The sequence below is a fragment of the Myotis myotis genome, unplaced genomic scaffold (genome assembly GCF_014108235.1).
Source record: "Myotis myotis isolate mMyoMyo1 unplaced genomic scaffold, mMyoMyo1.p scaffold_m19_p_2, whole genome shotgun sequence".
NCBI classification, from domain to species: domain Eukaryota; kingdom Metazoa; phylum Chordata; class Mammalia; order Chiroptera; family Vespertilionidae; genus Myotis; species Myotis myotis.
This window is the reverse complement of record NW_023416324.1, coordinates 46,874,283-46,894,137: the sequence shown is the minus strand read 5'-3', so window position 1 is coordinate 46,894,137 and position 19,855 is coordinate 46,874,283. Positions and strand designations below refer to the sequence as shown.

Here is a 19,855-nt window from a genome sequence, read left to right as displayed (position 1 = left end):
AACAATCAGAACAAAGACATCCTGGAGAATAGTTTTGTTACCTCTATAATCATTTACTCATTTTTCTATGTGAGGTTTGTAGATATTTCATGGACAGGAATCTTCTCAAATTTAATTTTTATCTGGTGAGAATAGGCAAGCATGCTATAATAATATTAGTTATCAAATGTTGTGGTACAAATGATATCACTGTGTTTGCCCTTATGTGAGAATATATTAAATATAATTTCTCAAAGGTAAAAATGGAGAGACAATATTACTTCATGATTTACAACATAAGTTTGGGAGTCAGATCATGTTCAAGTCTAAATATCTGGGAAAGTCATAAGCTCTCTGACCTCAGTTTTCTCATCTCTAAAAGGGGGATAATTATAGTATCAACCTCATAGACTTGTTGTGTATGTTAAATGTGATAAAAGCTCATAGAAAATTTAAGAATAGTTTCTGGCACAAAGCAGGAACTCAGGTAACTATTTTTATGTTAATAAATCTGAACTCCTTTTCTCCTCTTGATGGGGAGGGGGAGAGGTGGTTATAGCTGCACCTACTGGTTAAGAGAAAATATGGAACATTTCAAGGATAATGCTATTCTTAGTCTTTCTTATGCAATATCTTGAGATCTAGGATTGATCTGGGACAGCTTTCTTTTAGTAAGTTATGGGGCAGCTATCTTTTAGTAAGGTCTAACTAGAGAATAGGAAGGAAGAGCTAAAGTGAGTTATGAGCGACTCTAGTAGAAGAGATGACTCAGAGGTACTGGCCATAAAGCAGTGTCCCTCTTCCCAATCAGTTGGATGGATGTATTTACAGTACCATAATTTTAAAATCTTAATTTTCACAGGCTTTGATATAGAGAAATGGAAAAGCCTGAGGATTAGATTTATGGTCTCGGCTTAGGTCAGTGGTGAATAAGAAAAACTTTCTGGTAAACAATGGAAAGAAATATCCCTCAGGTTTGTAACGCAGCCAGCGCAGATGCTTATAGTGCAGAGTAGGTGTAGCCATAGGCTCTTCAAAAGGGCTTAAACAGAGAGGGAGGCATTCTTTTGTTCTTTCAGAAAATTTCCTAAAAGATTCCTCCTTCCTTCTTGAGCAGCATAGCAACAAGGCAGTTGTCATGTTGAGGTTTGGTTAACATTCATTTAGGAGGTAGAGCAATAAGATCAGAAATCTTCTAAGGAATCTGCGAGAGTCAAGGCATGGATGGAACCCAAAATATGAGTGGCTGGCCCCGGAAACTGCTCAGATACCAGGTCAGAAACTAGGTAAGTTGGCAGCAGTCGGGGAGCACAGATGCAGAGCAGCTCTAGGCAAATAACCAAGAACACAGTAGACATTTGTGTTCTGGAAAGCTCACTGAAGCAAGGCTACATACAGGCATGGGGTGTGTGTAATATTAACAATGACAACGGCAAGATAATAACAATGGCAATAGCCATGATCAATTGAATGCGATGGTCACAGGAAATATGTTAAAAGCACAGTGTCCTGTAATACTTGCAACAATTTTGATTCACGCCCACTTATCAGATTAGGTCCCATATTTTTAAAAAAATATATTTTATTGATTTTTTACAGAGAGGAAGGGAGAGGGATAGAGAGTTAGAAACATCGATGAGAGAGAAACATCGAGCAGCTGCCTCCTGCACACCCCCTACTGGGGATGTGCCCACAACCAAGGTACATGCCCTTGACCGGAATCAAATCTGGGACCCTTGAGTCTGCAGGCCGACGCTCTATCCACTGAGCCAAACCGGTTAGGGCATAGGTCCCATATTTTAAAAAAGGTCTTTGAGAATCTCATTCAGTGCTTCCTTCACAGCACTTTGTTCACTCATAGTCATTTAGTTATCTGTATTAATTTAATGTCTTTGTCATTTTACTGCAGGCTCCACAAGGCCTGTGCTCATGATGTTTGCTCACCATATAAACCGAGTACCTGGTACAATGTTTGCAGCCTCAATAAATACTTGCTGATAATTTGTGAACTTGTGATAGTTTAAAAAGCTAAGAAAAAAAGAAACAAACAAACAAACATAAAACCCTGAAGCTCAGGCCTGCCCAAAGACACAGAGCCAGTAAGTTGCAGAGGCAGGACCTGAATCTAGGTTTGTTTTGACTTTCAAGCCTGTGCACTTACCTTCTATATCAAAAAAGCAATTAGAAGAAAAAAACAGAGCCCTTAGTATAAAGAAGACTGGAATAGGAACAAGTCCCACCTCCAGAAAGCTTCATATATTTTCCTCTGGTTTACAAATACATTTTAGAGCACAGTTTCAGCACCTGCAGGTAGGAAGAGAATAGCTACGGAGTTGGAGGACTACACAGGTAAATCTTGTTGAAGGAGACAGTAGGGATCTCTGTCAATGAAATTCAGGCATAACACAAGGGTTTAATGGAAACATTTGGGGAGAAAAATGGAACATAGAGAGGTCGACCTCTGTCAACAGCAAGATCTCTTAAGTGCTTCTATCTTTCTGATGAGGACTAGAGAGAAAGAGCCTCAGTGATGAGAGCCAACCTAATAAATGGATTCAGTATCAAAATGACTATCAAAGAATTGAAGTGCTTCAAAGCCACTTAAAAACAAGTACATAAAAAGCATAATATACTTGGATTTCTAACATTTTCATTTTTTTTCACCTGTCAACATGCCTTGGAAGAAATCTAATGCCGGGACCATTTGGGTTAGAAGAAAAACCTGTTCAATAGCTGAAGTAAAATAAACCTTTACTTTGAGCTCTCAGACCTCAGCAGTGATGGTGCCGAGTGGCTTTGGGAAGGGCACCACAATCCTTTTCAACCCCTCTTAGCTTTACAGAAAATAAACATAAAATTTAAATAAAATCAGAGTATTTATACTTGAACACAGATTCAAGACAACTTTCTCTCAACACAGACACACACACACGAACAGAATGACAACTATAGCTACACAAGTCCATGTCCATCCAACATCCAAAGTAATTGAAGATCATATGGAAGCATGATCTTCTCTTTGAACCCCATCCAATGGCTTTCCATTGCTTCCGAATACATTCCAGACTCATCTCTATTGCTCACAAGGCCCTACCTGACCTAATTTTTGCCTTCCTTCTCTCCTGTCACCTTCCTCCTCCTTCATTGGTCTGTAGCCTCACTGGCTTTCCTTCTGTTCCTTGAGCTTACTAGTTCCAGACCCTTTTGTCTCTCTATTTTTCACTCCTGAAATATGTCCCCAGACCTTTACAAGTCTCAGTATGAAGAAATCTCAGTTTAAGTGCCTTCCCTTATGACCTCAAGTACCTTTCACAACCACTCCCCTTCCTCTTCCACATGGTTTTTATTTTGTGTTGTTTTTCATTGATTTTACCACCATCTGAAACTATCAGTTTATTCATTTGGTTTGTTAGTTTTGTCTCCTCTTAATAGAATGCAAACTCCATGAAGGCAAGGCCTCCATGTGTTTTGCAAACTTGTATTCCATGTCTAGAACAGGGACTAACTCACAGCATTCCATTGCCACTATAAATTTCCTCTGTGTTTTAGTAAAAATTATCAAAAGAGCAACAAACTCTATTCTTCAATGTGCCAACTTGAAGTATATTGCCACAAAGATAGACAATAGCAAAAAAAAAAAAAAAAATCAAGAGAAGAAATTCAGATTAAATAATTTGATCTGGTAATTAGATTGAGTGAATTAGAGTTTGCCAAAATTATATGAAGCACTATATTTGGTTTTATAATTAGGCCAGATATATTTCACCCTTTAAGTTGTCCCACTCCGTATTCATTATTGAAACAATATTGCTACCCAGTTTAACAAAATTATATATAGAATTCCCCATCCAAATAAATAATTCATCAAATTAAGAAAGGTGTTTTTTCTCTCCTTGTATATGAAATAAAGAAAAACAGTAGCATGCATGAAAGGTGGAAGGTATGGAGAGAGGGGCTAACTGTAGTGGGGATACGTCCTGAAGCCCTAGTACTAGAGCACAAAATCTTAAAACTTGTTAGCAACTACAAAATTATCTAACCTAACCTTTACTTGAAAATATAGTTTCTAAGATACTAAATATAATAATAGCCCTGATACTACATTATATTTACTTAAAGATTCATAGCTTTCAAAATACTTTCTCATATATTTTGTGCTTTGATATTTACAACCAAATGAGAAAGGCCGGAAAGCTCATATCATTTACCATTCTACAGATGGAAAAACAAAGACATGGTGACTTGCCCAACATACACAGCCAGGACCTTCAAAGAGGTCATAAAAAAAATCAATTCCTACTCACCTGGCAAATTCTTGGCCTTATTATCAAAGCTAATAAGGAATGGTGCCAGAAGATGTTAGAATATTTTGAATTAAAATCAATTTCTCTTTCTACTACTTTCAAATAGCTTGCCCAAAGTCACTCAGCTGGCTGGGACAGTGCCAGGACTAGAACCCAATATAGAACTCTCACCACCTCACCAAGCTATCTTATTACATGGGAATCAAGGATTTCTACCATACCATGTGACTCATTAATATGAGCCATTCTGGCTCAGTATAAGTGTAAATCTCCAGCTAGCAGTCTAAATGTCTAATAAGAGAATTGTAAAATAAATTATCATGGAATGAAATACTATACAACCAGTAAAATCAATGCTTTTGGAGACTGTTTCATGACAATGGTAATGATAGCTAACATTTCTTGATTGAGCATTTACTCTGTACCAAATATTTCTCTTTATGTATATTGTATATGTTATATATATATATATATATATATTACATATTTTAATAAAATAATAACTATATGTATAACATATTAAACTCACTTAATCCCTATAATAAACTCATTTAATCCTTATAATTTTAGATTGAGATCATCTCATACAGAAGAAGAAACTGAGCCATAGAGGGGTTATATAACTTACCTAAATTCACACATTGACAAGGATAGAGAGATGATGACTTATTTTTAGGAAGTTTGTCTCCTAATCCCATGCTTTTAACAAATATATATGCTTCCTAGGATAATGGTTACAATCTAATATAAGGTAAAATGTCTTATGTATCTGTGTATACACACATATAGGGTGTCCCAAAAATGTATATACACACTTTGAATATTTATAAAGACAGTGTTTATTAAAATACTAGAGGCCCGTTGCACGAAGAGATTCATGCAATAGGCCTTCACTTCCCTTAGCTGCTGGCACTGGTTTGCCTCTAGCACCCGGGACCCAGGTCTTCGCTCTGGCCAGAGCTGGCCCTGGGGCCATCCGGCTTCACTGCTTCGGCCCTGGGGCTGCCAGGCTTCGCTGCTCCTGCCCCAGAGCCACCCAGCTTCGCTCCGCCGATTGGAGCCTACGTATGCAAATTAACCGCCATCTTAGTTGGGTTAATTTGCATACTCTCCTGATTGGCTGGTTAGCATAGCGAAGGTACAGTCAATTTACATGTTTGTCTATTATTAGGTAAGATTTTTCATTCTTAAAACTGAGCTATCAGCTGTTAAAGTGTGTATACATATTTTTGGGACACCCTGTATATGTATACATGTGTGCATATTATGTGATAATAAAATTGGGTTCTTTGACAGAGATATATATTTTGACCATAAAGCTATTAAGAGCTAGCATTCACTGAGCGCTTACATAAAATGTCAGGTAGTGCTGAGTGCATCCATACATTATCTTATTTCATTTCCCCACAATCTTATGTGGTAGGTGTTATTTCACCCACTTTACTGATGATATTGCTCAGTCTTTAAGGGCTTCAGGTAATTATCCCCAAAGCCCATGTCCTACAGTCAACAAATTGTAGCAGTGGTTGATTATTTTATAATAATGAGATTATTAGTGATTTCATTATCTTCTTTGTATCTTCCTATTTCCCACATTTTCTATACAATGAAATCTGGTTTTTCTTAAAATGGGAGGAGTCAGACATAATGTGTGTGATACTAGATTAACTGCCTGCACCTGGAAAAAGAGTATGGCTCTCAGCCAGTGCGATCCTGCACAACAGATGGGTACTTTGGGGCGAGCGCAATCCTAGGTACTACCTGGCATCCAGGAACTCTGCTGGAGCCTTCGATGTGCCCAACAAAGTACCATTTAATAAGCTTTACTTTGGACCAAATACTCTTCTAAATGTTTGGCATATATTAACTAATTTAATTCTCATGATATATGCTTGGTGGCTTGACTATCTCCCCCCCCCCCACCCAAAAAAAAAGTCTGTGATCCCTCAACAGGTTTATTTAATCACTGGACATTTATTGAGCACTTACACAAGCCACACGTTGAGAATACAAAAATAAGTAAGACATGCTCTCTACTCTCCCAGAGCCCTGCCCTTGGAAGAGGAATGAATAGAAAATAATGATCTATTGAGAGTGTAACACTTGGCTTCAAGACTATAGAATCAACCCCTATCTAAGTTTGCAGGTTGCCAGCCTGCCAGGCTGCTCTATGGATTTTGGACTTGCCATGCCAGTCCTTATAAACAAGCCACCTCTCTCTCTCTCTCTCTCTCTCTCTCTCTCTCTCTCTCTCTCTCTCTCTCTCTCTTTCTCTCTCTCTATCTCTGCAGAACTCTGAATGCTACACTTTCTGATTAATCCTTCCAACCTTACATGATTATCCATTAACAAGAGACTTTTTATCACTCCCATTTTGAAGAGGAGAAAAAGTTCACTAGCTTTTCAAGGTCACAGTGATGGGTTTAACCTAGGTCAGCCTGACTCCAAAGCTAGTGCTCTTGAACATTCTGCTTCATGCCCTTTGGAGGTTGAGAATTAAAAACTAAATGAGCACCTCATTCTCAACCTGGGGGAATGTGAGACGCATTTGTTGAAGAGAGATACTTTTGTTTGACCTTGAATGATCAGAACAGACTGTTACCATAAGCAAGGGAAAGAGAAGGGCAAGGAACTCCTATCTGGCCTGCATATGAAAGTGTTGCACAGCACACTGAGGCATTCAGACTTCATCTTAAAAGGGTGGGGAACAATCAAAGGTAAATGACAAAAGTGATCTCCTTGATGGCTGTGAGGAGGATGGGCTGGGAAGGTGGAAGCAGCGAAGTGTGACCAGGTCTGGTAGTGGGGTATGAAAGGGAGAGAACAGAATCAAGAAGACCTACTGATGTGAGGCAGGATGGAATGAGGAATCAGAAATAAATACAAATATAACCTGGTTTGGCTGTCTGGTAGACATACTTCTTTGAATTGGGAGCACAAGGGGGCTAAGAGATACTTGGTGGTTAAAATCAATAGCTCAGGAGTAGGGTCTTACCTGCTACAGGGCTTACAGACTATCTTCTTGCATTACTATCATAACCAGTACTGTGGGCAATTTTTCACAGTATTTTCACAGCATTTTTCAGTGATTCATTAAAGGGATTTATAAAGGCTGGTACACAGCTAGACCACCTATATTCCAATTTTATTCACCGTGTTTTCAAGTTGAGGAAACTGCCTGTGGTAGAAAAAGCAAACTGGCAGAGGTAGCCTGGAATGTGAAACTGAGACGATGCTGAGGCCAGAGAGAAAGATGGCTGTGATTGATTAGTGATGCCTTCCATGGTCAAGAAAGGGGTAGTATAGCACCTGCATACTGAGACTAGAGAAATGATAGAATATGCTAGAAATTAACAGTATGGTGAAAAGAAGAAGGACATCTGTAAGGCCTAGCTGCAGAAGAGATGCAGCAACAATGTACTTGAAAAGCAAAATAGCAAGCAATAATCTGTAGTCACTGATTGCTAAGAAACCCACATGCAGCAACTAAGCTGAGAGAGAGCCATCTGAGAAAATAACTGGCATTTGTGCCACACTTTTACAGATGCTTCAATATTTATTGTCTCATCTGACTGGAGCCAGTATTATTCCTACCGTGCAAATGGGGAAGCTGAGGCCGAAGCAGTTCTAGAATGCACTCAAGGTCATATAGCTAGCCAGGCGGTACGGCCCCTTCAGGTCCTGGTCCTTCCCTTCACACAGCACTGACTCACCGACAGCAGACCCTTGAGCCATGGAAGCACAGGAGAGCTATAAATGGCCACATTGTATGTGTAATCAGCAGAGCAATGACCCTGGGGACACATTCATTTGTACATCTTTGGGCAGTCACCCAACCAGCCTCAGCACCTTTGAATGTGAAAGATACCACAGGTTCTAAGTCTTTGTCTATTCACATCTTTTTGAATCACTACTAAAATAAACTTGACTTGTTCTCTTACAGAGAGAACAAAAATCCTTGGGTACTTTGGTTTCCTCAACTGCAAAATGAGGTTGGACTAGATTGGTTAATCTTCATTGGTATCCCACACCGTCATGTTCCCATGATAACAGCCAAAGCTTTCACGGAATGTGAGTGAACACCTAGCTGTCCTTCTCAGGGAGAAAGGGCTTTTGTTCATAATGGGAGCCAGGCTTTCTGATAAAACGCTTTGTAGAATGTAAGCTGTAAGGTTTAGAGTGCACTGGCCTAGTGATATCACATGTCCCTCCTCATCGTAAGATTCTTGGAAACTGGGGATTGTCACTGGAAGGAGCCCCCTGGAATAAAACACTGCTGTGTTAGCTTTCTTCAGGCTAACGGCTGGTCTTAAGGATCATGACCTGATAATTAGCCTGTTCTGAAGAAGGCTTCTGAAATACCCTGTCAAATTTAGATTATCTGCTGTTTGCTTGTCAACCAGAAACACCGACCAATATGAGCAGGATTTTCAAGTTACACCATTGTGCAAATGAAGAGCACTTGGCTAAGAGGGAAGTTTGTCTAATACAGTGGTTCTCAACCTTCCTAATGCCGCAACCCTTTAATATAGTTCCTCATGTTGTGGTGACCCCCAACCATAAAATTATTTTCGTTGCTACTTCATAACTGTAATTTTGCTACTGTTATGAATCGTCATGTAAATATCTGATATGCAGGATGTATTTTCATTGTTACAAATTGAACATAATTAAAGCATAGTGATTAATCACAAAAACAATATGTAATTATATATGTGTTTTCCGATGGTCTTGGATGACCCCTGTGAAAGGGTCGTTCGACCCCCAAAGGGGTCGCGACCCACATGTTGAGAACCGCTGGTCTAATACATGCTGCTCCTGCCACTTGGTAAGGTGGTCATCCTGAACAAGTCACTTAACATCATCAGGCCCTAGATGCCTGCTATTTGAAATACGGATGGTAATACCTATTCTTCTTACCACAGAGATGAAGTGAGAATAAAATAATGTACATGAGTATGTGTAACATATACTAGACTCAAAGCTTCTGAGGATGGAGAACACAGCTGCCATTTTTTTGCTGACATATTCACAGTGCCTAAAACAGTACCTGAGACTAAGTGGAAAGCTGCAGATGTGCCTGTTGAATAAATGAAGTATTTTGGAAAATTCGAAGTGTAATGTCACATACTATTTTCCATATTATACTGTTTGTTAAAGATATGCAACATAAGTCAGTCTGCATGGTCTTTTAGAAATCCTGAAATACTAGTCTTAATGCATAATAGAAGTTGTTATGAACCCAAAATAAAAATTAAGTTCTTTGGTATGTAGTCAAAATAATTGTGAGTTTATCTGGAATTCTAATTCTGAAGTCATCCTTATCATGGGGCTATATCTCTTATGTGGAAATGCTCAAGCCTAGAGTTGTAGCTAAACTCTCAGCTCTGAAGTTGGGCTTGGAAACAGAAGCTAAGGCAGGAGCATGATATTAATTCATTTACTGAAACATGTGGTCAGAATGAGTGCCAAGAGGCACCATCACAAGACAGAACCAGTATCAGAATGCCATACTTCTGAATGCCCACCTGTTTCTTGACACAAGGATAACATAGGCTCATGCTGACTGGAAACTGGCTTTCCTTCCACTGAAAGGGACTCATGGAGTCTATCTGAATATTACCTCTCTGCATCTCTCTCTTGAACATTCCCCTGTCCTTTGCTCCAGACGCCTGGCTTCCTTGCTGTTCCACCCACATTCTGAGTCTTTGCATTTGCTCTTTTCCCTGCCTCTTCAGACTCTTTCTGCAACATGGTTCTTCATTCCCTCCGCTCCCTCAAGTCTTTGTTCAAATGTCTTTTCAGCAAGTCTTCCATCACCACCCTATTTTCAACTGCATCCCCATCTACTCCACTCCTTCCACTCTTGTCCAAAGTCCTTACCCCCATATAATGTACTTTGCATTTTACTTTATTTTTATCATCTCTCTTCTGCACCAAATAGGAAGCTCAATATAGGCAGGACTTTTAATTTATTTTGTTCATTAATGAGCCTCTAACACCTAGAACTGTGCCTAACACCTAGTACCCACTCAATAGATGGTTTTTGATGAACACATAAATAGTTCTGTGCTAGCAGCTGTAGAGGAGGGTTGCAGAAATCTGCTATTGTCTCCCAATATAGCAAAGATGCAAAACTAACTTGTGGCATCCATGCAAGAGAAAGATTAAACTAATAGTAGGCAGGTGGTAATACATTTGAATTACTTTTGCGTCAGGGACAAGTTATTTTGTGGTGGGAGGAAGAGGAGTAAATCACTAAGATTCAAACCTCAGAGGGAGTAGATATGAGGAATCCAAATTATTCAGCAAATACCGGAGACTCTCAGAGCTGGGAGTTTTAGAGGTATGACAGATCAATTCTCTCATTTTATTTGCAAGGAAACAACCCCAGGAAGGTAAAGTAACCTTCTCAAGGCACACAGCTAAGAAGTCCCATCACTTATACTCCAGTCTGACTTCTGGATCCATGCTCTTCCTACAAAAAAAAAAAAAAAAAAAAAATCCAAACTGCACAAGTTTAGTAAACATATTGGGGGTTTCTAAGATCAACAATTTCTCCAATTAGGAATAATTTGGTATCTAAACAAGCTCATGTACCACCACATTGTCATTGTATGGACAAATACATCATACAACATTATGCTCATTTATTTATTTAAAAATACTTTCCCAAATTCCAAATCACACTTTCTAGCTCTATAAGCCACCACTTTCAGATTTGGTCAAAACCAGAAAAAAGAAAAGATACCCTAGACAGGGAAAGGTGGGAAGGAAGAATGAGAAAAGCAGAGAAAGAAATACAAGGAGAGCAGAGGGAGAAAGGAAAAAAAAAGTACAGGATATTGACACAACTGTCTCTGGAATTTCTGGAAATTTCTTTGAATAGTTGTGCTATATCTTGTCTCTTTCTATTTCCTTGGAGCTAATCACCAAAATAAATCAAGCTCAAGCACATATTTTCAAATGGACTGTTTCTTTACTTTTGCTTCTCAAAATGTATTACCTGTCTCACAATTTAGCACTCTGCTCTAAATATCTTTTCCTAATTATTTCAGGTTTATAGTTCCTCCAGTGAAAATATAAATATGAGCATTTATTTTTTTACATCCACCATAATGCCCAACATAATACCATACAGTATATAGTTTAAAGTCATCGGAGTCATTTACATCTGATTTATTCACTTATTCAGTAAATAAACATGCTAAGTGTCCACTGTGTGTCAAGAGCTAAGGATACAGAGGTGACTATGATAGACCAGATTCCTGCCCTCATGGAGCTTCCTTCTGAGTAAGAGATTCAGCCTGTACACCATTCAATAACCATGTATCACAAATTCAGCTCTGAGGAGAGAGAAGGGAGTGAAATGGATTCAGTGGCCCAGGGCGTGTGCTTGGGAGTTTGGAACAAAAATAATAGAGAAGGCCTCCTGAGGAGGTGACAGTTTTGCTAGAACCACAAGAGAATCAGTTACTCCATGAGTTGCCAAAAGCATGTTCTAGGCAGAGCAAAAGCCCGGAGGCAGGAAAATATTTGTTATAAACACTCTGAGACAGGTAGCAAGGCTGTCGGACATTCAATGTGAGACATTCGACAGGCTCAAAAAGGCACAGCAGGCCAGAATGTGCAGGCTCTTGTATGCTATGGTTTTAAAGAGAAATGAGAAGATATAGAAGTTTTTTATACAAAATGATAAGATATAGGGAATTTAAATACTATTGATCCAGTTAAATGGCATACTTTTTCCAAGATGGAGACTCAGCCTTCTCTAAGACTAACCCTCCTTCCCCAATAGCTATCCAATGGCAAGCAAGCCATCCTATGCCCATAGAAATATTTGGCAGTCAGCATATAAAACAGACCCAATACCTCTGTCCACACCCCACTTTCTCCTCAAGGGGATCATGCCCTTACATACTCCCCAACTCCCTTCTATCTGTGACCACTTCCTCACTCAGTTCATTTATCCTCAGGTACTTTTTCAGACATGAACCCAAATTCATTATAATGCCTTCACCTCTCTTCTCCCTTCCAACTACTTTACAGTCATCTCAGTAAATTCTCTTTACCTTTCTTAATTCCACTGGTGAGTTTACATAATGAAAATAACCACAATTTAATAGCAGTGGATATGATAAAATTGAAATTGAGAAAATGTAAAACACAAGTATTGTAGTAAAATGGAATGTAATTGAAAAATTCAGTGTCGCGAGTCTCTAAAACTTCTGAAAATATACCTAAAAATCCCCTTCAAATTTTCTCTTTATCTTCTCAGAGTCCTTTAATTAAGTTTTCTTTCCCTCAAAGAGCAACATTCAAAACTGAGAACAATTTAATGCCATTGTGTTACTATAATTATTATAGTAACTGTACTATTCTTTATATACTTCATAGCAAAACATTTAGCATTTCAACTAGATAATGGGTTTAATAGTCTTCAATGGACAAGTGTGAGAATCTATCATTTATATTACTATTCCTATGGGAAAACTTGTTCAAGAGAGTAATTCATAAACAAACTTTAAGGAATATGAAAACTACAAGTTGGTGACTTCCTGCAACTTGTTTATTTAAAACATGGATAGTGTACGTGCCAAATTCAACAGGAAGAATTTTCCAGAATCTCCTAGAATGGTTTATCTAAGTTAATTTTTTTTAAAAGACTGCATGTTCTTTTGAGAGATTTAAAGTTGACCCCTGAAATTGGATAGAAACATACATATAAGGAGGCTCTTTCTGACACAGAACCTTGAAGAAGGAGAGGAATTACACAAATGATAGAACATATATTAGAATCTCGTATGCATACTTTAAGATTTTCCAGAATAACTTCACTATTTCTAGGAAGGGAATCAGTAGGAAAGTTAGAAGCATTTTTTAAATTTTTTTATTTATTTCAGAGAGAAGGGAGAGGGAGAGAAAGACAGAAACATCAATGATGAGAGAGAATCATTGATCTGCTGTCTCCTGCATGCCCCTCATTGGGGATCAAGCCCACAACCCGGGCATATGCCCTGACTGGGAATCGAACCATGACCTGCAGGTGCATAGGTCGATGCTCAACCTCTCAGCCACGAAGGCTGGGCAGAAGCATTTCTTTTAAAACTTCTATACTTTATCCAGCAAAGCTATCATTCAGAATTGAGGGTCAGATAAAGAGCTTCACAGAGAAGGAAAAGCTAAAGGAGTTCATCACCACCAAACCAGGATTATATGAAATGCTGAAAGGTATCCTTTAAGAAGAGGAAGAGGAAGAAAAAGGTAAAGATACAAATTATGAACAACAAATATGCATCTATCAACAAGTGAATCTAAGAATCAAGTGAATAAATAATCTGATGAACAGAATGAACTGGTGATTATAATAGAATCAGGGACATAGAAAGGGAATGGACTGACTATTCTTGGGGGGGAAAGGGGTGTGGGAGATGCGGGAAGAGACTGGACAAAAATCGTGCACCTATGGATGAGGACAGTGGGTGGGGAGTGAGGGCGGAGGGTGGGGCGGGAACTGGGAGGAGGGGAGTTTTGGGGGGGAAAAAAGAGGAACAAATGTAATAATCTGAACAATAAAGATTTAATTAAAAAAACAAAAAAAACACAAAACTTCTCAGCTAACTAGAAAATGAACAATTCCAACCTCAGAATGCATTGTTCATTTATGATCACATCAAAGAATTTTCCAAATAAGTAAAACTCCATTTCTAGATAGGAAAAAAAAAAAAAGCCTTTACTGTTACAAGGTTCATTGCAACCACAGAAGGTCAGTCAGTCTAGAGGTATTCAAAATTTTTTAAAGGATGATTTTGGAGATAATAGGTCTTAACAAGGAATTGAGACCTTGTGTCAGTACTCATATTTAAAAGACAGAGACAGAATATGCCACCAAAGAAGCTACTAAGTCCAGTTTTCAATTAGGTTAACATGACCAAGAGCACCTGATGCAAAGTAAAAAGAAAAGGTTCCTATTTAAAATATTATGATGGTTCCAAAATATGAGCACTGTTGTTTAATGCACTTGGGTTCAAGTTCCATCATATTTCTGCCTCAATGTATTATTTTTTATTTTTGCAATTTAAAAAATACTGCAATACTGCAAAAGTACTATATATAGAATATACTTATATGCAGGTTATTGTGAATAGTAAATACAACAAAATTTATTAAATCACCTTGCATATTATAATTAAACCTTTAAAATATGCTTGTTAATTTAAAAATGTGTTATATAAGATGAAATCATTGGCACCAAAAAACATACCTTTCCAGTATAATACCTAAGAGTTTGAGTATGGAGCTAAGAACACATGCGCCTTCAGTGCAGTTCTGCACAGACAAGAGAAAACTTCCCAGCCTGTCTTACAGATGTCCTAAGAAACCCCGACTTAGTTTTTTTCACTTACCTTAGAAGAGACAGCTAAAATGCCATTTTCAAATTTTAATAGTAAAACATAAAAATCAATAAAACCCTTGAACAGTTTTCCTAATCACATAGACTGTTGTACGCTTAGACAACACATACACCATTTAGCAAATAATTCCCTTTGCTCATCTTCTTTCCCTTCACATTCATACTACATAAGGTTCCACATCATGTGGCATTCTTAGGGAAGACATAACTCAATACCAACCATTGCTAAAAAATAAAGAGTGCGGGAATCATCAAATCAAGTCCCTTAAAAATATTGTTTAATAGAAATATTTGGAGCCACAAACTACTGGTAACCTGCTGGAGGTCCCTGCAGAATTATTTTACTGCCTTCTATGATATTAGAATCACTGAGGAGGTAGCACTGTTTTTCATCTATGACAAGAATTTCTAATAAGCATTGAATGAATGGAACCTATATCCTGTTCCATCAAAACAAGTACACTTGACTAGACTATGAGCCATTCAGATGAATATTTGTTTACTCTTGTTTTAAACAGAGTAGAGAAGTAGCTTTGAAAAGTTGCCATGGCCATGCTTTTCCTGAGCAGCAGACCAAACACTTTACTGAATATAGAGCTATATACACACACAAGTGCAAATGTAGGTTTTCTCCCTTTCTAGAAAAGTGCATATATGTAGATGACAGAGAGAGAGAGAGAGAGAGAGAGAGAGAGAGAGAGAGAGAGAGAGAGGTGCTAGTTGAGAAGAGAATCATTTTAATTATCTGGATGTTTGGTGACACACTCTCAGCCCACTAGGGATGAGGTAAATATAAATAATAACTGTTATCCCATGCCTTTAGAATAAGAGCAATTCAGAAGTGAAATTCTGGGATAGAATATCAGAAACATCTATGTGTATATACTGCCCCAAAGACTGGGGACTATGTAGAAGGTCATTGATACGTAAATTGATTTCTAGTGAAGATTCCCACGTGCCTTTCTAAGATCCCTGAACCATTAGGATGTTAAGTCTTAAAAAGCATTTAAGTAAGAACTATGTGTAGATTAAAAAAAAAGTTACTAGTTTCATTTACGTTTTTAAGTCAATGGTAACACCTTTCCAAATTTCTTTTACAAAAATCTGACAGAAGGTAACTAGGGATATCCAGGGGGTCACCTATAAGTCATAAAGGTGCTAAGATAATGTCCTTCATTAGGTAAAGTTGGCAAACCCAGAGCAATAGATTTGATTCAGCTCCAACACAAGTCTTTGTTACAATTCTCATTTCAGTTTAGGCAGCTCAAATAAGCTTCTCACAGGGCTTTGAACTGGCATTCTGTGATGGCACAATAGACAATTTTACTGGAAGAAGCATTAATGAACACCAATAAATGTTACTTCCTTCAAAGAAGACACTTTAACTCCATAGTTTGCAAGGCAAGAAGTAAAATGAAAGATGTTTCACTCCCTGGTGAAAGATTAAATTGAATCAGAATATGTGCAGATTTAATTTTAAGAAATGCTACCTAAAATTTAGCAAAGAACTATAGTATCTCTATAGACAGGATTTTTTTTTTTCTGAAAAGGGCAATCTACATGAGCTTTTAATTGAAAAGTACACCAGTAATACTCTTTCTGTTTGTCTTGTGTTGTTGTTCAAAGATTAAATCCATTTTTAATTAATGAAAATGATTTAATCTTAGAGCATTGGTAATCTCCGTTTATTTAGGCCTATATTTAAAGAACTGCTTGAGAGCCCTTTGCAAACAAGACAAGGCTCCATATAAAAATGATATCCAATCTCTTTTTTAAGGCTATTTTCTAAAATCTATGGGCCATGACTATAAAATTCTTCACTCACCCAGATCACATTAATAATGTTTGACATGATAGAGAGAGCAAAAGAATTATTTTCTGCCAAATATGTACAGGCTACACTGCTGTTGTTTTGAAACCATTCTCCTCATTCCATTTTGGTAAATTTCCAGAGAATGTTTAAAATCTTTAGGACAGACCTTAGTTTAAGAGGTGGCCTCTCTGCCATTTTCATGGCTGATTTGAGACCCATTATGCACTGGATTCTGCATCGTGAAATCCAGGCTGGGGACAAATTTCTGCCTGTCATCTTAGGAAAGGCCAGGAGTTTTGCACCATCCTGTAGTATGAAAACAGAAAATCAAAGCCAGGGTCAGGCTGCCTGTTTCTTCTTTAATCAGCTTGCTGCTTTTTTGAGGCAATCTCAGCTGTCACTATTTTAGGCTTGCAAGGGTAATTTAGTAGAATAAAATATAGTTTAAACAACATCTCAGGAAAAGTTCCTCCTTTCACTTAATATTAAATGTAAAAGGTAATCAGTAAGTAATCGTTTGATGCTTGGCTAGGAAACGATTTAGGAAGCACAAATTTTTAAAAACCACACACACACAAAACCTGATAAGACCCTGAATCCGGAGCCAAGAGGCCTGGATATTTTCCTCATATTGCTCATTCCGTTGCTATAACATCCCCATAAAACTATATCTTACGGACCAAATTTGCTGCATCTGTCACCCCAACAGTCAAATACAAATGGCAGAGATAAACATATCCTACAAGAATTGAAATTTTTAAACAGTTCAGTAAAAATTGCAGCAGGCTAACTCTGTCAATGCCCTCTCCTGTCTAATGTCAATTTCAGGAAACAAGTTTCCATTGTAAATGTTTAATCAGTGTCGTCCCAGGAACCCAGAGCAGACAACCTTATCTTCTCTCCCAACTTATTTGCTCTGCAAGCTCTTTAGTAGCTCTGTCTCAGCTCCCTGCAAGCACTTTAGGTTTTTCTCTTTTAAAAGAGCTGGGAGCTCTGTAGGTTCTGAGCTAAAGCGCTAAAGCGAAGCCCTGTGGTTTGATTCCACGAGTCTGAGCCCTGGTCCACTGCAAGCAAACTGCAGCGCTTGTGCTTGCAAATCCTGGCAACGAGGTTCTAGACCAGCCACAAACGCAGGCTGCACACCTTCCACGCTGTTCTGCCCATCACCTTGCCCGAAGCCTGTCAACCACAGCAGAAAGCATCCTACCTTCCATCATGGTGGCAGAATTGCATTCCTTAATTTCCAAGGAGTCTGAAAAAATACTGGAGGATACGATTCCAGGTCCCAGCGAAATCCTCCCGACACCGCTGCCGCTGCTGCCAGGCGATCGGCTGTATCCGTGGCTGCTGAAGCCAAAGACAAGTGTTAACCCCAAAGATAGGCCATGGATGCAGCTGGTGCTGCTTCACCTAAGGCTCCCGGGAAGATGCTGCGAGAGAAAGGGAGAGGAACAGCCAGCCGACGAGCTGCACCGCCTGCGCTGCCTCGGCCAATCCCTTCAGCTCTGGACCGCGTCACATGGTAGCCAGCCCGCATCTCCTGACACAATACCCGCGGAGAGCACACAGAACCTATTTCCCGTCCCCATTCTCCTCCACCCCCGGCCCCTGCCGCTGGTCGCCGAGCGCACAGCCCCTTCCCCACCTGGTGACGCACTTCCCCCGCCCCTCCTCTCCGTCTTCGGAAACCTGCCGGGTACCCGAGATTAATTCTCAGACGCCGCCACCGTAACAGGGGACGCCGGCATGGAAGGAGCACCTTCAGCGGCTTGCTGCGGAGGGGATTGAAAAAAATAATAATAAACTTAATTCCGTGAAGCCTGGAGTCTTAGCCGCACACTTTTAAGCTCCTATTCTCTTCTCCTTTTGCCCTGAAGGAATGTCAGTGTCCGTGGCCTCCCCATACATCTGTGACTCTCTCTCTCTCTCTCTCTCTCTCTCTCTCTCTCTCTCTCTCTCTCTCTCTCTCTCTCTCTCTCTCAAAAAAAAAAAAATCAATCAGGCTGACGTCATAAACAATTATCCCCAAAAAGGATGATGCAGAAGAAATTTCACCCCAGCTGCCTTCAAGAGATCCAGGAAATTAACCAAGCCTGGCATGCCAATGCTGGGAACTGTCATTAACACAAAGAAACAAAAGAACCCTACCCGAGCCGGCTCTGGAATCAAACTGGCAACGCTTGAGATAATTTCTGGGGCGGGAGGCGGGACGGAGGGCGGCAGGCAGAGAGGGGAGGCTTTAGCCCGACGAAAGACAGCTGTGCACGTCGCTTCTTGTCGCCGCCACCTGGACGCGCGGGCGGCCACAGACCGGACCCCGCGGGGCGCCTGTAGGCTCCGCGTTCGAGTCCCGCTGCCCGCAAGCCCCTCGGCCCGGCGCGCTCGCGAGCCGCCAGGCTGTCCTAGGTGGTGTGGCTGCCGCTGCCAACTGCAGTCCTGAGAGCAAAGCAACTTTCTTCTAAAGGACACCGTTTTCACGCCGCTCCACCTGCATCTGTAAGCGCCTTCAAGCCATTAGTCCTCCCGGTGGAAATCCAGAGGGAGGCGATTGTGTTGGGTTCTGGCCGCAGGATGGATGGATCCCCGGGTTTCTCAGCTGGGATGGGATGGGATCTGGGTGCCCTGGTGCTGCCTACGTGGGAAGGGCTGCTTGGATTGAGAATCTGTCACCTGGCTGGTCCGCAGTGACCCCGGGAGCCTTTTCAGAGGGCCCCAGACCCCGGTCCCTTCAAGCAGGCTCTGGCCCTGGCCGGCCGCTATGGAAGAAGAGGGTAGGTGGCATGCGGGAGGGACAGGAAGAGAGGAGGGGAGATGGGAAGGAAGGGAAAGGCCTCTGTGGAGCCCTAGGAGACGACATCAGCAGGAGGCATTTCTCCCTCAACAATCCAGCAACATGCTTAGGAAAAAGCCATTATGTCACAGAGCAATGGTGAGCACCAACTGAAATAACGTGAAGAAGCAAGATGCATTACATGATCAGCATTGGGCCTCTCGTACGATTAATCATTTATGTTACAAATGTACCCAGGAACTCTCAATATTGCTCAGCCCTTGACATAGTCTTGTTCTTTCCACCAGCGCAAATATGAGGTATCAGTGGTTGGATCTACTAGAGAAAATATAACTAAAGAAGCTGACTGGAATAGCATATTAACAGTTAAAAAGCAAAAACTCAGTTCCTTAGCAACTTAGAAGTTAAAAAAAACTCATTCTTCTCTCTAAGGACACATACTGTATATCAATGGCCTCTAAATATTAAAATGAAATTCTCCGGAGAGATACAAATACTTGTGCCTTTTTCCTTATAGCTACAAGGCAGTTGAATTTTAAAAGAGGGAAAAATTT

General features: G+C 39.8%; 1 protein-coding gene across 13 annotated transcripts in view; it reads right to left on the bottom strand.

Moving 5' to 3' along the window:
- SGIP1 (SH3GL interacting endocytic adaptor 1) overlaps positions 1–18,431 on the bottom strand; it is a 214,827-nt gene extending 196,396 nt beyond the window's left edge. For 12 of the 13 annotated variants that reach the window (XM_036351642.1, XM_036351646.1, XM_036351649.1 and 9 more), the window contains exon 1: positions 17,718–18,086. In XM_036351642.1, the coding sequence (XP_036207535.1) occupies positions 17,718–17,727 (10 nt within the window). In that variant the 5' untranslated portion in view covers positions 17,728–18,086. Of the gene's footprint in view, positions 1–17,717; positions 18,087–18,155 lie in introns of those variants that run through there. The other variant, XM_036351643.1, reaches the window with a different exon arrangement.
- Between the last annotated feature and the right edge of the window lie 1,424 nt (positions 18,432–19,855).